At 38.7% G+C, this 15,439-nt stretch overlaps 1 protein-coding gene across 1 annotated transcript; it reads left to right on the top strand.

The window, feature by feature from the left end:
* Window positions 1–376: 376 nt before the first annotated feature.
* LOC762504 (kin of IRRE-like protein 1) lies at window positions 377–3,697 on the top strand. Its single transcript, XM_011665173.2, has one exon. It carries the CDS (start codon window positions 485–487, stop codon window positions 2,363–2,365), a length of 1,881 nt encoding a protein of 626 aa, XP_011663475.2. The 5' UTR covers window positions 377–484; the 3' UTR covers window positions 2,366–3,697.
* The last annotated feature ends 11,742 nt before the right edge of the window (window positions 3,698–15,439 follow it).

Raw genomic sequence — 15,439 nt, 5'->3', positions numbered from 1 at the left:
AACACTGTCAAACGAGCTTGTCTTCGCTTTGATAGGGACGGACACAAAGGTTTATCAGAACTTGGAGAGTGCAAGAATTAATTGATTCATTCAAGTTCGACTGCGAGTATTCGATTTAATCACGGTTTTGCTACAAATTGATTGAGTTTTACTAACGAGGTCCGGTCAGCAACTATTCATTTTTTGAAAGTCAAAGGAAAAGCTCAGACTTTTCTTGATAGATTTTGCTCAGAATGCTGTGAGTTGCTGTGGGAGGCGAGACGCAAGCAGTATTTGGACACTTTTTGTTTGGCCCTTAGTATTGGTGAAAAAGGTTAATAAATTGGTGAGAATCTTGGAATTATCAGAACTGCTATCGGGACCAAGTGAAAAAGTCTGCATTTTTTAAATCGCTCTGGTACAATTTTTGTGTGCAGAGGTGCATCCTGGCGTCTTTTCTTAAGTGATAAATAGATTATTTATCTGGAAAGATATTGGTGCTAACATGGCAGAGTTAAATGGAATAACGAATCTTTCAAAAACTGTTTCATTATGGATGTGGATAATGGTGACTGCGACTTGTGTAACAGCCATATCGTTTCGGGAGCAGCCAGAAAGTGCAACCGCCATCGCCGGAGAAACGATAGAACTTCACTGTGCAGTCAATAACCAGGCTGATCTCAAACTCTACTGGCAGAACCTCGACACCGCCTCCTACATTAGTCTGAATAGGAGATTGAACCCATACGGCCAGGTCGGCGAAGAACAATTGAGCAGAATCGAAATCACAGGCGATGTCGATAGAGGCGAGTACCATCTCAGAATCACCAATGCGTCTAAAGCTGATGAAGGAAGGTATGCTTGTGTGTTCTTTCTTAACTTCAACTATTACAGTCAGGTTGCCAAAATCAAGGTAGTTCGACCACCCGATCGGGGCTACCCAAAATGCGCGATCGATCCGATAAGGAGGGCGAATGTTGGGGATAACATCACGCTGACTTGTGAATCGCGAGGAGGAGATCCGCCCGCGACGTTGTCCTGGGTGAGAGGGACGACACGGTTGATCACAAAGCGAGGGCGCCACCATACAGGTGATCCGATTGTCCATTATTCCATGACGCTTACAGAAGAAGATTCGGACGTCCGATTCACGTGCGTTGCCACCAACCCTGCCCTACAACAACCAAGTACCTGTTCGCTGACTCCACTCCGCAGCAGCCTTGGTGTTCTACTTCGACCTGTAGTCGCCAGCGTGAAGGTGGGCGAAGCCTTCACCTTTGTTTGCATCACGGAGAGAATACCGAACCTTGTTTACCAATGGTACATCAACAACGAACCCATCGATGGCCGGGAGCCACGATTCACCTACATCCGTGGCGGTCAAAGACTCCTGATCGAGGCTGTCACCATGGAGGACGATTATGCTCTAGTTAAGTGTGAGGTCACCCAGAAGGATTACAGCTATTCAGGTTCAGCAGTGGGTCTCCTTTGGGTACAGCCCAACGGCATTCCTGATGTCCTGGAGACCACAACTGAAGCACCCCGCAGGATACCCACAACAAGCATCGTAGCCAAGGTTCGAGCGACTACCACACCGCCAATGGCAACAACTACAATTGCCACAACAACAGTTTCAACCACTACATCACCGCCAACCACAACCGTACCTACAACCATAGCAACCACAAAAGCAAAAACGAAGACGACACGGCCTACAATACCTGAAGTGCCACTTGTTGTCAATGATGGTAACATTGTGCTTTACGAGTCTTCATCGTCGTCGTCTGTGTCAGCTCTTTCCAGTTTCAGTTCGGTGTCGTCACTTTCGTCCGATAACGACTTACTCGATCCCGGAAGCGAGGCTGTGAGCCAAGTTGAAAACATACCTGAGACCGAAACTGACGGACCTCTCGAAGCATCTACAGCAGAAGTGACCAAGACGCTGCCTCCAAACATGGATAATAATGATCTAACTCCGACCGAAAATCAAGAAGAAACGAATGCAAATATCGTCCAAAACGCAACTCGTCCAGTTGAAAATTCAACAAACAATATTGCAGATGCTTTTGTGACGCCCTCTACTCAAGGAACCATCGTGGACAACGAAATCGTTGCAGACGGCCAACATAACACTGTTACCATGGAGATTGGTAGTGGTGATGAGATGAACAATGCGATAAACGAGCTGAGCATCTACACGGATGCTGAAATTCGGCTGCCTAACGAAACTGGTTTCAAAACCGGACGATTACGGGGTACTCCCAACTGGGGCTTGATTGCGGGGTTGTTCGTCGTGTTTCTCCTGGTGGTCGTCGCGCTCAGTGCCTTAGCAGTATTTCTCTATCGGAAACATGGCAAAGAGACAACATCGACGTCATCCACGTGATCGTAAGGAGGATCCGAATGGAAGACACTATCAAGACCTTGACAGAGGTTTATCAGAATTGGTATAACTTAAAGCGTGAGGCAGTTACGCGATGTTTTGCAGTTTAGGATTTAAATTTTATACTCTGTGCTGCAGTATTCAGGAACAACGGACAGCTGCAGTAAGAATGAAGTTTTATTATCTCTTTCAGCAATCTCTTACCGAGATATATCACTAAAAACGTACCTTTAATTGGATATCGTCCCAAGAAGGATCAACAACGTTTCAAAGACTTTCGCGTGAATCGTTCTTTTTATTTGAGGTATGTCAAACATGTCAAATGTGTATATTTTGGTGTAAATAATATTGTACAGTGTCATTAGTATATGATTGCTCTAAAGGATTGTATAGTTCAAAGTACATACTCCACATTTAAATAGGCCTAATATCGACATTTTCGTAAAGAACTAAATTGCCAAAAAAGTAAATTGCCTGACCTGTTTACAAACAAGTTATGATAGATTCGATGCTCAAGGATGATATATGGTGTGTTGAATTCCATTTTTTAAAGGAAAGATCAACACATTGTAACACCTTAATTGATAGATACTCAAAGAGGGGGTTAATAGAGCAAGTGGATATTTTTATTTTTATATGCTCAATACATGCATGAGTTTTATGAGTTAATCATTTAACTTGATTTTGTACGTACAAGTAGTTCATAAACACCCCTGGAATACTGATTTGTTATAAATAGATCCGTGTGGACCATAAAATAAAATGGGCCATAAAATATGTAAGAGGTAATATACAATACCCCTTGGGAAAAGTGGGGGATACCTTTGTCAATGAAAGTGTTATTTAGGTAAGAGGCACCAGTCCTCGATCCTTGCGAAGATACCCGTACACCTTTGCTCCTACAATATTATTATTGAGTTTATTGTACAGTCATGATCATATATCGTTGTGATATACCCTGTATAAATTTATATGAAATGAATATGACATACATGTATTTCATAAATGATAAAATATTCTACGTACGGCAGGAAACAGTTAGAGGATTTCTCACAGTTAAAGAAATTTGAGTTTGTTTATCGATGGGAAGGAAAAAGATACCTAAACTATCCTATATAATCGGTCCATGATATCCCTAAACCCATCATTAAACTAACCTCAATATAACCAGGGAGGTCCCTGATACAGGTGTATACCTAAATCATGGACCATATGACACTAGAACATGACTTTGAGTCAGTTTTCTGAGGAGTTTGGTCATATGGTGACGGACATCTTGGACACGGTCCAGTCTGCCACCTGCCCTGTCTATCTGTTGATATATTAACAGGACAAGGTAGCTCAACAGGTGACCAACTATGGGAAGGGGCATTTAAAGGGACTTGGTAACATTGTTCAGATGAGAGAAAATGGTGCTAAGGTAGTGACTCAATGCTTGATGTAGAATTCGAAAGTTTGAGTGAAAACAGACCATTATTAATGTTACCGAGTCACTTTAAATTGGGTTAAAGGGCTATCTACAGTTTTATTTGATTTTCAAGCTTACTTCGTCGAGTATAATATACTCAAAGCTAAACAGAAATGTATACATTTTTTTCTTCAAATTTGATTCATGTGATTTATTTCTCTTTATAATATTTTCCTACATTTATTTTAAAAACTGATTAGAACATTATATAAATAATGTGATTTGATCGATACATCATCAACGTAAAGACATTAAATATAGAGTTAACGTCAATTAGTCATACAGATTCATAACCATTAGCAGAATCATACTTACCATAATCATAATATTCAAAGGTTTATGTTCGTATCCACATAAGTATGTAAAATAATTCGGTAAAGCTGGGTCAGACCGCAGATTTTGGAGCGTTTAGAGTCATCCTCTTCATTGCTGTATTAACGACTGCAGATATGTAACAAAATTAATAAACGAAAGAAACAAAGTCATGTATAAGGAAAATAAGAACTTGTTTCCTGATGACATGAATTTGTTTTCGTTATGGGATTATACTGATTTAATAGGATGAAAGCTAGATTAGTACACGGTGCTCCATAAATCACTAAACAAGCCCTACTCACTTAGTCCAGGGAGATGGGAGGAAGTCAAGGCATAGGTCCATGGTCTAGGTTAATACCCGGAGTAAAAACGAATATCGGCCATAGACTGTTTAGTCAAACAGAATACAATTAATTTCAGTACATTTTGAATGATCGTCGACAGTTTCTATCTGTGGACCTTAACTATTCAAATGATAACGATATCATTTATTTGTACGCGATTTTTTTTGTTAGCAATGTTTCCTCAAATGCGGATTGTCAATATACTGCAATGCATTTATTCGAATTATTACTGGTTTCATGGACTAGTTTGAGTAATAGTTTGCAGGTTAATGAATACAGGGCATAAACATGTATATGAATTTTGTTTTATGATACACCTTGTACAGTCGAGTGTTGTCCCATGATCACAGGTAATACAGACAGGGACATTCTATTTTATGAGACGCCTTGTAAAGCTGATCGTTACCCTCAGAATTTCAAAGTGACAGAGACAGGGGTATACATTATTTTTTATTATATGAGTGTCTTCCCTTGTTCGCATGGTATAGATGTACACAACAAAATATTGGTCTATTTTTTTGAGCACCCTGTACAGCTGAGTGTTTCCCCTGGATCACTGGGTAACGAAGACAGGGGGTATAGACGCAGGAAAAAGGGGCTTCCAGAGATCGGAAACAAGAGGGTTGAGTTGGTTAAGGGCAGAAGGAAGTGCGTTTCCTTGGCATTTAATAACGGATTGGCATTCGCATGAAAAGTTGAACGCAATCATAGCCCCCCCCCCCATGTTCCCCCTCCTCGTAGTCTGCAGGCACATACTCTATTTGACGCTTGAAGACAATTCCATAACATCTTGAGTCTAGCCTTACTTCCCCAGTCCTTGTTGTTGTTGATGTGTTGTTGTTGTTGTTGTTGTTTTAATTTTTAATTTTTTTTTTAATTTTTAATTTTTTTAAAAAAATGTATTTATTTATTTTTTTTTTTTTTTTTTTTTTTTTTTTTTGGGGGGGGGGGGGGGGGTCAAAATGAGGTTAACAATAGTACAGGAGAATGGAGTGCAGAAGTCTTGCAGTCCAGACACTGTGTAACACATTACGAATGACAAGGGTATTGTCCTGTAAAAATCACCCCCTCCCTCTCTTTCCTCTCCAGGGTAATCTTTGGCTTGCGCACAGAAACTTTGTCATTATCAAGTTTTCGTTTTCGATTTTGTTCTCTCCTTCCATTTTCTGTCGTACATTTTTAATGGATGGAATGTAAGACGGAATTTTTCAGTTCAATTCTCCTTCAATTTTCTGTCGCTAAAAAGTTCTTGCTGTTAGCTTTTTTAAAAGCTTTTCTCGAAACTTTTAAACTTCATTTTGTATTTTTTATTTAGTCATATATTTGTGCGTGTTGGTAATTATTTGCTATGATTTGTACTGAATTACGGGTTCAAGGGAGATGAATTGTTTCTAACAATTTTTGGATATGATTGTCAAGTTTTGCTTTTGTGTTATATAGCTGAAATGATGTGTTACATAATTTCAATACCAATTTTACTTTAGCCGATATTTTGTTAATTTTTAGATTGTGCCTTAAACACCAGTGTACTTCTATCTAGCATTGTAAATTAACTGAATTTTTTAAGTGTGATCTGATTCAAATCTTTGCAATACACAGACACAATTTACAAAATTTATCTATTCATACATGTAAGTGCGATTTTTTCCGATTGTATTTTAGTTCTATCAATCTCTGAGTCAGTAGATATATATGTAAATTTTTGATGTGCAAACGATGTGATTCGTCCATTTTGTATAGTTATCTTTCATAAATTCATCTATGGATGTGCCTTATTGACAAATTTTGTAAGAAAGTTCAGAGTATATTTGAGTGTGTTTTTAAATATTTAGATTACCCTTGTGAGGTGTAAATTGTGAAGAATTTGGTAGCATTTCAATGAATAAAGTCTATACTTTTCAATATGATTATCATGAAATACGTGTATTTTCGCTCCTATTTTGTTGATAACAATAATTATTTGACGGTCTTTTTGAGGACTAAGTATAGTTTATGCGTTTGCTGCATCCCCATCAAAAGCGATTCTATTTACACGAAAAAGAAGTTGTCTTCTTAAAATAAGAAATAGCCCTAGTGAAGACTCTCTCAAATTATTCTGTAGGCACTGCACACCGACGAAGAACTTTCTTTCTTAAACTACGAAAGTCTCAAAGCTAATACACTCTCATCCTTCAAAAAATATTTAAATGATTCTAAATACGCAGAAGAAGAAGAAATTGTATTTCCTGAACTAAGAAAATAGTCCTTAACATGCCAGTGAAAAACATTCTCATTTTTTACAAAGTAATCCTTTGCAATTCCGTGTAAGTCCTTCTAAGAACGGAGGAAAAAAGTTGTCTTTCTTAAACCGGGATATAGTCCAAGCGATGACACTCTCATCCTTTAAAAGTCATCTCTTCCTCTCAGCGGATGTAGATATGTCGCCTCGGTTTACCGATTCCCTTTTTTAAATGGCAAGGGGGTGGGGGATCGGCAGCACGCTGTTATAAAAGTGGCGGATTCGGGATTCTCTGCAGGGAAGGGGGTCACCCAAAATCTTGTGACAAGCAACAAGGGAGGGGTGGTTATAAGCCATCTTCTCCTCATTCACCACTCTCCCCCTTCTTCTTTATTTAGAGGAGGGGGGGGGGGGGTACGTGCCCCTGGAGTCTCCTGGATCAGTTACTATCTTATGTCAATCTAATGGTTGTTAGGTTGAGATAAAATGATTGCCAAATTGGCGCGCATACAAAATCGAGCCGATTATCGCATCAAATTTGAGAGATGTTTATTCGTTATGGGGGAGGTTATTGAGGTGATGATGTACATGTCAATAACCCTTCCTGAATTTTGCTCTGCAAGTTTTTTTGTAATGATTATGATGATGAAACCGTTGAACACGGGGTGCAGTGAAAAGTTGGAAAAACTGAGAGATGAAAACTTTTTTTTCACAACTATAGATGTTAAGATCCGAAAGGGGAACGGGGATTCCTTCCGTCATAATGATGTTTTTCTCCCTCTTTTCTGAAGACTTTCTAATTAATCTATGTGATTGGTTAGTAATTTGCTTTAGTAGTGGCAGTGTCAAAAAAGTAACCTTAAAATATGATATTAAAAAGAACGAATTTGATACAGGAAACGGCATGTCCAATAGAGCATTTGACACGAATTCGTTATGTCCGTATATATTCTCGCCAAATTTGTGTCCGTCTTTCTCTCTCCCTCGGTTCTCTTTCCCTTTCTTCTCTCTCTCTCTCTCTCTCTCTCTCTCGTTCTCTCTCTCTCTCTCTCTCGTTCTCTCTCTCTCTCTCTCTCTCACACACACACACACACACACACACGCACATACACACTCTCTCTCTTTCCCTCCCTCCTTCCTCCTCCTCCTCATCTTAAAACCCTCTCACTTGCGCTATTACCCCCTCCCCCTCCTTCCCCTGGCCCAATTTCTCACATCTCTCCTTTTCACATCGTTTTCTTTACACCTTTCCTTATGCATGCTTCCCGTATCCCTCTCCCTCTTTCTTCCCCCTTCCCTCGATCTATTTCTATCATCATCATCCAATAATGTTCCCCAACGTATCCCATCGCTTGTTGAAACCAATAAGCAAGAGGAAATAACCAATGTCAAACCCAATCATTGGTTTAAATAAGTTCTACTTAACCGTTAAACTGATTGGCCAAACAGACAGGTATTTTTAGACCGCCTCGCCCAACAGAGTATGACCCGGATGGTTATAAGGTGTGTGGTGAAACCGTTTGGAACGTGGTAAAACCAAGAGGGTGCAATGTAGAGCGAGTGGCGTAGCTACCGGGAGGTATGGAGGGTATGTTCCCCTCGAATAAATGCCCCCTCCCCGCCCCCCTCCCCAAACAAAAGATAAGGAGGTAAACTAAAGGGTAAAATGGTAAAGAATTAAAAAAAATTAAGACGATCGGACCGCTTCCTGCACCTCCCCCTAATTAGCATATTTTCATTTACAAACATTGTAGCAAGACCGCCCCCCAACTTGGCTGGACTCTCTCTACTCCACTATCATGACTATGATCTGTTCGCAAACACACAAATAGAAAGTCCATCAATCGACGCACCTTCGGTCATCCTCTTTCAAAGTCATGGTCAAGGCCATACAATTATCGAACTTTCCGGTTATCAGCATTATTATAATGACAAAAACAATTATATTTTTGTATTCGTTCTTAATACCCACAACATGACATTGTATGGAATGCTAATGCGCTTATTGGGTAAATAAGACAACACGAGCGCATCACTAGACGTTACGTTTGAATAGAACTAAATAATAATAATTATATCAAATTCATATAAAAAAGATTATAATAGGAGAATTATGTGTCGCATGATTTTACTAGAGTTAAGGTGCAGTGATTAGCAATGTACGATTCGCAAATTCATCAAAGGATGTCGCTATTGCATGTTGAAATGTTTTTAAAATGAAAAGAAACAAGAAATTTTATACCAGAGTGATGAAAATGTTATACTTAATAAGGCTAAAAATAGATAAATGAATAGAAATAGATAGATACATAATAATAAAATGTACAAGTTAGTACACCGTTTTGGTTAGTGATTATACACACCTGCCTAAGGATCTCTCATGGTGCTTGTGATGAGTAATTCATATGATTACGTCATCATAAAATTGATTAGGTTGATGACTGGTCACAGACAATGGGATATATAATATTGCTGGAGCCTGGAGGGAAATCGAGAATTGAATGATCCACCTGCTGCCTGGCTGGAAACAATCGCATTCAATTTCATAAAATTATTTGACCAGGATATGACACTTTCATTACGATAATTTGATCAATGTCTTCCGGATTAGGTAAAGTTATGAGGAATAAAGGAACAAGTTGAAGACAAGTGAAATTCGAGTTTGGCTACTCTACATACAATTGTATTTAATGATAGAAATATGAATAAGATGATATTCGGTTAACCCCCATTAATTCATAAATTCCAAAAAATTAATCAGATGGATTCACTTCTGTCAAAGCCTAGCTCACAACTTTTTATATCAAATTTAAAGTTTATTCAACGAGTTTGTTCGTTAGACCTAAAAGTAACTTTCACTATTCTATTTAAAGTATAGCTCAAAACTTTTTTTTTAAAACAAGTCATAAGCCCTTTAATCTAATTATTAAAGGAACAACATCTAATGTCTAAAGGGATTAGATGTTCCAGGATACATGCATATTACATGCAGTTCGGGTTTGTTTCTTTTGGTAGCTCATTAGAAAGTCATATCCAACCATTATTGTAAAGATATATAGAAAGAGAATGGGAGAGAGGGGGAGGGAGAGAGGGAGAGGGAGAGAGAGAGAAAGGGGGGGGGGGGGGGTGGAGGAGGGGAGAGAGTGGGGGGGGGGGGGGGGGTTAGGGGCCAAGGCATAGCCAACAGTGGAAATCAAAATAAGAAAAATACATTCACCCCCTTCCCATGCATCTTTCTTCAACGCACAATAGAATAAACGTTAAAAATATGTTTCCCGTTACGGGGAGGTCGAGAGCCCTGTCTTTTAAAGCACTGACTGCTTGTAGCTACTTGCTCCCTCTGTATAGAAAACAATGCCTAAATCGGTGCCTGTTGGTCCCCCATTATCCTCTTTTTTATGTTAATTGAGATCTGAGTTGATGAGATAGCCACCTTCAGTGACCTCGCTGGGTGGTCTAATCCCTCCTGTCCACACTAGTACAGACGGCCTTTAAGGATTGACAATGACAAGACTGGTCAAGTGTTTTGAACTTGAAGGGCTTATGTGAGATTAACCTGCGACACAGTCATCACAATGGGCAGTTGTTTCGTGGGTTAGGAGCTACGAGAGTGTTAAAAAATTGAGAAATGATTTAATAAACCATAATCTTTTCTTGTCGCATTCAATATTATGAAGCGATTAAACCAACATCGGCAACAAGGGTAGCCATTTACAACAACAAAGATGATTACAAAAGTGACAAAATTAGAGAAATATTTTAAATAATCATAATTTATTCTTATTGCATTCAACATTATAATGTAGTTAAACTACCATCGGCAACACAGTGTAGCAATTCAAAAAAACAAAAATAATGTTTTTGGACGATCCGGACTCTTCGGCGTCAAAACTTTCCTTATGTCATCAATGAGATTTGTTATCAATGTAAACTATTGCTGAGCTACTGCGAGTTAAAATTATTGATGTCCATCTGTACAGTCTATGTACAGATATATATACAGGACGGATTATGTGGGATTATCCATTGACGTTCACAGTTGACAGTCATCAGTATGGGCAGTTGTCGCGTGAGCTAAGTGCTATATGATGGCCAATATCACGGGATTTCACGTAATTAGTAACATCAAAATAAAAAAAAATAATCACGGTACAGTCAAGCTACTTTTCTATAAGGCCACCTGTCTATAGCAGTCAATGTTGTCTCCATCGAGACGGAAAAAAGACAGTCGTGGAACTAGTCTAGAAAGGCACCCTGCCAAGTCATAGGGGGGGGGGGGGCACCAGTCTTTACTCTACTGTTCAGCGTTGTTTAACTTTTCTTTAATCATGTAACTCTTTTAGGAGTTAAAACGTTTCGCGTCACCCCAATCCCAAATTCATCAAAAATTATTCATTTTCTATTCCTCGTACTTATAGACGTACGGTCCTTTTTTTTGAGAGGGCTTCTTATCCGCCAATATGCTGTCCGGATCTAAAAGATCGCGAGCGAGTGAAGCGAGTGGGCCAAAAAAAGAGGTACTTTTATTTATGGGGAAAGAATGTTATTTATTCATCGATTTACACTAGAGAGAATGTAAAATTATATATTCGGTCATCTCGTTGCCAGGAATCATCCTGAAATTTTGCGAGAAGTAAACGAACAAGGGGGAAAATACATTTTATTGTGATGTAAATTTCACTTCGATATACAAAGATTATAAATGAGGGAGCCCAAATATCATCATAGCATCATATGGGGATATACATGGACTTCGCTGCCTGAAACAATCCAGTTTCGAAATTTTGCGAGGGAGCTAAGCGAGCGAGGAACAATACACTTTACTATCTCTGAAATATTATTTTCTCATTAAAATACTACATAATATTTAGGTATCTAGCGGTTTCTGATACTTTTTTTTCATGAAGTTGACGTTACTCCAAAATATATTTGCAATATAACTAAAATTTCCTCGCAGCACCCCGGCGGAAAAACGCTGCACTGGATGGTCAAAACTTGAGGGGGCGAATTGACCAGGCCAGGAGGGGATATATATATATATATATATATATATATACCCTCGCCCCTTTAGAGTTGGAAAATGTTGTATTTTAAAGAGAAATGGACACACATACATACTCTCCATTTCTTTTTCTTCTCTGCTGTACACTACACCAAGAACGCAGACGGATCACCCCAAAGCATTTTTCGATAATCGTTTAATAATTATTACTAATGATTTGACCGTAAATATTATTGCATTGTAAAATCAATAATCATAATGAAAATTACAACAGTGTTTCAGATCCAAAAGAGGTAACCATTATAATACGTGTACACGGTAAACGGTAACATATTCTTAACTCTTTAGCAAGTCACACAATGAAATATTGCAGGAAATAATGTTGAGTACTATAACCACATCTAATAATCACAAGCTTAAGAAAGTACAACCAAATTCGCAGATCAACTTACATCCAATACAGCCTGCTTTAATATCCTCCTAAAATCACAAAATACATAGGCACTTCCACTTTCTTCAGCTCATCCTACCCTGCCTGCTATAGCACTCGTTGGCTCCGTATACGTTCTAGCATGCACCCACGCATTCCACATAGAGATTTCATATACGGATACTCAGAATGGGTAAGGGAAATAACACCTAAAATGAAAGAAACAAACTTGTGATTGGTTTGGAAGGACCGGGGGGGGGGGGGGGGTAGTAGGAATTCCACCTGACCCTTCATGGAGCAAGGAGGATAGAAAGGAGGACAGCGCGGTATTTTACCTCAAGAAAGATTTGTTTTTCATCTCCTCCCTCCTCCATCCTTTAAAAAGGAGGCCGCTGTTTCGGCCCTCTGATCCGCCTATGGAAATAATTAATGTTTTTATTGCTACAGACATGTCTCTGTACAATCCCTGAACTTTAAATGAAAAGGAAGCTGATAATGAGACTTATGATGACGATCGAAGCGGTGGCGGTCACCGACGTCGTCGAGCACGGTATGTCGACATCTCTGCTCAGCTCACCGTCATCATTGTACCAGACGACCACGGCTGAACACGACTCGATAGAGTAGATTCCAGACTCAGAAAATCCTAAAATGAGTAAAGATAGGGGAGAGAGATGATGATATTGATATTGATACTAATAATCTGTCTTGTTTACCCAGGGTAGCCTCATCAGTATTCATACTGTTCTCCCTGAGGGCCCTGCAATCACTCTATGGACTTTTAGATTGAGTGGACGAGAATGGCGTGAACGTCCACTGATCATGCATGTCTATGGCAAGCCGTTTTCCTTTTTCTGGATATCAAGAATTCAATTCTTGATATGAAGAATTACCATTGCTTTACAACGGAAAATCATTTCCTGATATCAAGAAATAGGAATAAACGTTAAAACGGTTTGCCATATATAGACACGCATGATCAGTGGACGTTCACGCCGTTCTCGTCTTCTCAATCTAAAAGTCCCTATTATTAGCCCGGCTTGAGCATGTTAGCACCGTCTACCGTGATGAGGCGTACGAGCATTCATGGAATTTCTTCCTAACGGGTACCCATAATACCTGAGTGTAGAGTGGCAAACGTAAATTAATATCGTGCCAAAGGACATTATTGCCGCAGCGGAACTCGAACCGCGAACCTTCATGATGATGATACCCCTTTTCCAGTTTTTTAAGGCGATACCCCTGCTCCCACCACCCACAGGAACGCAATTAAACCAGGCTCTCACAGTACAATACATAATCAATCTCAACAGATAAGTTTACTAACATATTCAAATTTTAGGCATACTTTTAAAACAAAGGTTGTTCTTGACAACCTTAAAGCTTTCCGGAGGCTTACCCGACATATCAACACATAATGCATGGTGGCAGGCTTCAAGGTATTGTAGTTCCATCATTAATACTAATAGTATATTAATAATAATAATAATAATAATCTTTTAAAGTCCATTCCAAATTTTATTAAGTTAAACCGAAAATGGAATAATTCGTCATTTTGGATCCCAGGAAAGAAACAACCATACATTTGAAATGTTAGTCAACCGGTCTATTGGCGCTATGTTGTGACATACCTCCTGCAATCAGATAGACCACGCCCTCTTGAAAGTTATGGAACCCGCATGAGGTGGCCGATGTTCGTATATCCAAGGTCTCATTGACATGAATGCCTTCGGTTGTGTTATGGTATACTTCTTGTACATGGACGCTGTAAATCAGATCTTCCATCAAAGTGACGTTGCCTCGGATGTCCACGACGGTTCCTTTGATTCCTATTAATAAGCAAGTATTCACGCTATGAACATGACGGACAAAGAACGAGGACAAAATAGATAGTTCCTCATTCTACCCTCAACAATTGCTGTGGTAGACAAAGGAACATCCCTTCACTGCTATTATGTAAGAATGTGTAGAACAGGTAAATATGCATGTCACACCTGTTCTACACATTTTCACATAATAGTAGTGAAGGGATGTTCCTTTGTCTACCTGAGGAACTGTACATTTTGTCCTCTTTCTTTGTCCGTCATATTCATAGTGTCAGTGGAAGTAAAATGTTTATGCATTAGAAGTGTTTGAAAATGTTTACCATGTTCAATGGAAGGTCGTTACTTGACGTTATATTGTTTGACTTAGAACCTAGGAGACTTGACTTTAAATTATTTGTTTTTTCGGGTGTCACAAATTCACATAAAAAGAGGAACCTTAATTACCGATACAAAATGTCACTGTGAAGAATTCATCTAAGTTGCCATGGAAATACCTCTACATAAATTGCTCAAAATATGTTTTTAAGATGGGGAGTGAGACTCGGGCACAGAAATTGCATTTTTTTACTTGTATTAATTACGTTATTTAACATTAATTTAGTAAGTGTAAGTGCATGAGTATCATCATTTCTCTAATTAGTTATAAGGAAAAAAACGTGCAGTTATTTGTGTATAAAATAATAAGAATAATCCCCAGGGAGTGGAGTTGTTGTTCACATTGTGTGTGCATGTAGTCCTGTTTGTGTGCATGAGTGTGTAATATGATATTGTAATTAACATGATTAAATAAAGGGTTTAGTATGCTCTTTATAGAGACGTTAATTCGTAACCGCGCCATAAAGCCAAATATCTTCTGAGATCTTTATTGATCAATCCCTATGACTTTAGATCTGATATGCATTATCTTTATCTATCAAGAACAAATCATATCGTCACAATGATTTCACAAAAAGAGGTTAGAAAATAAATGATCTCACTTAATGAGGCCGCCGTGACGTTCAAGCTCTATAGCTTCAGATTGTGGTCACCTGCATTTTGCAATTTTGAAATGATCGGTCAATTTTTTTTTATTTTATTTTTTTTTATAGATGATGATTTAATTGATTTCTATTATTATGTGATTATAAATGTATTTTGACAGTTGTTAATGAAAACTAAGTACCTAGTAAGTATATTACTTTTTATTATGATAACAAAAAATGGTTTATGACTATTACCATAATCAAGGGAGCAGAAAGGCGCTTCTTTATACGCCGGGCCACAGGAACATCCCGATGCTGGGTGTAAGATGACACCCACCAGGAGGAGAACAGAGACGAGGAGGATGGATGTTGACATGGTTACTTGGTACAACGCTGATGAAGCCGGTTACTCTGCGGTAGAGAAGAGTTTATAGAAGAACATTCAAAGATTTAATTAAAATAAAAGAGAGATGTACACATTAATCATGCGCTCATTTCCACTGATAACAGAC

Source organism: Strongylocentrotus purpuratus, unplaced genomic scaffold (assembly GCF_000002235.5).
Source record: "Strongylocentrotus purpuratus isolate Spur 01 unplaced genomic scaffold, Spur_5.0 spur5_scaffold_21, whole genome shotgun sequence".
Taxonomy (NCBI): domain Eukaryota; kingdom Metazoa; phylum Echinodermata; class Echinoidea; order Camarodonta; family Strongylocentrotidae; genus Strongylocentrotus; species Strongylocentrotus purpuratus.
Note: the sequence above shows the minus strand (reverse complement) of the source record. Positions and strands in the feature narration are given on the sequence as shown.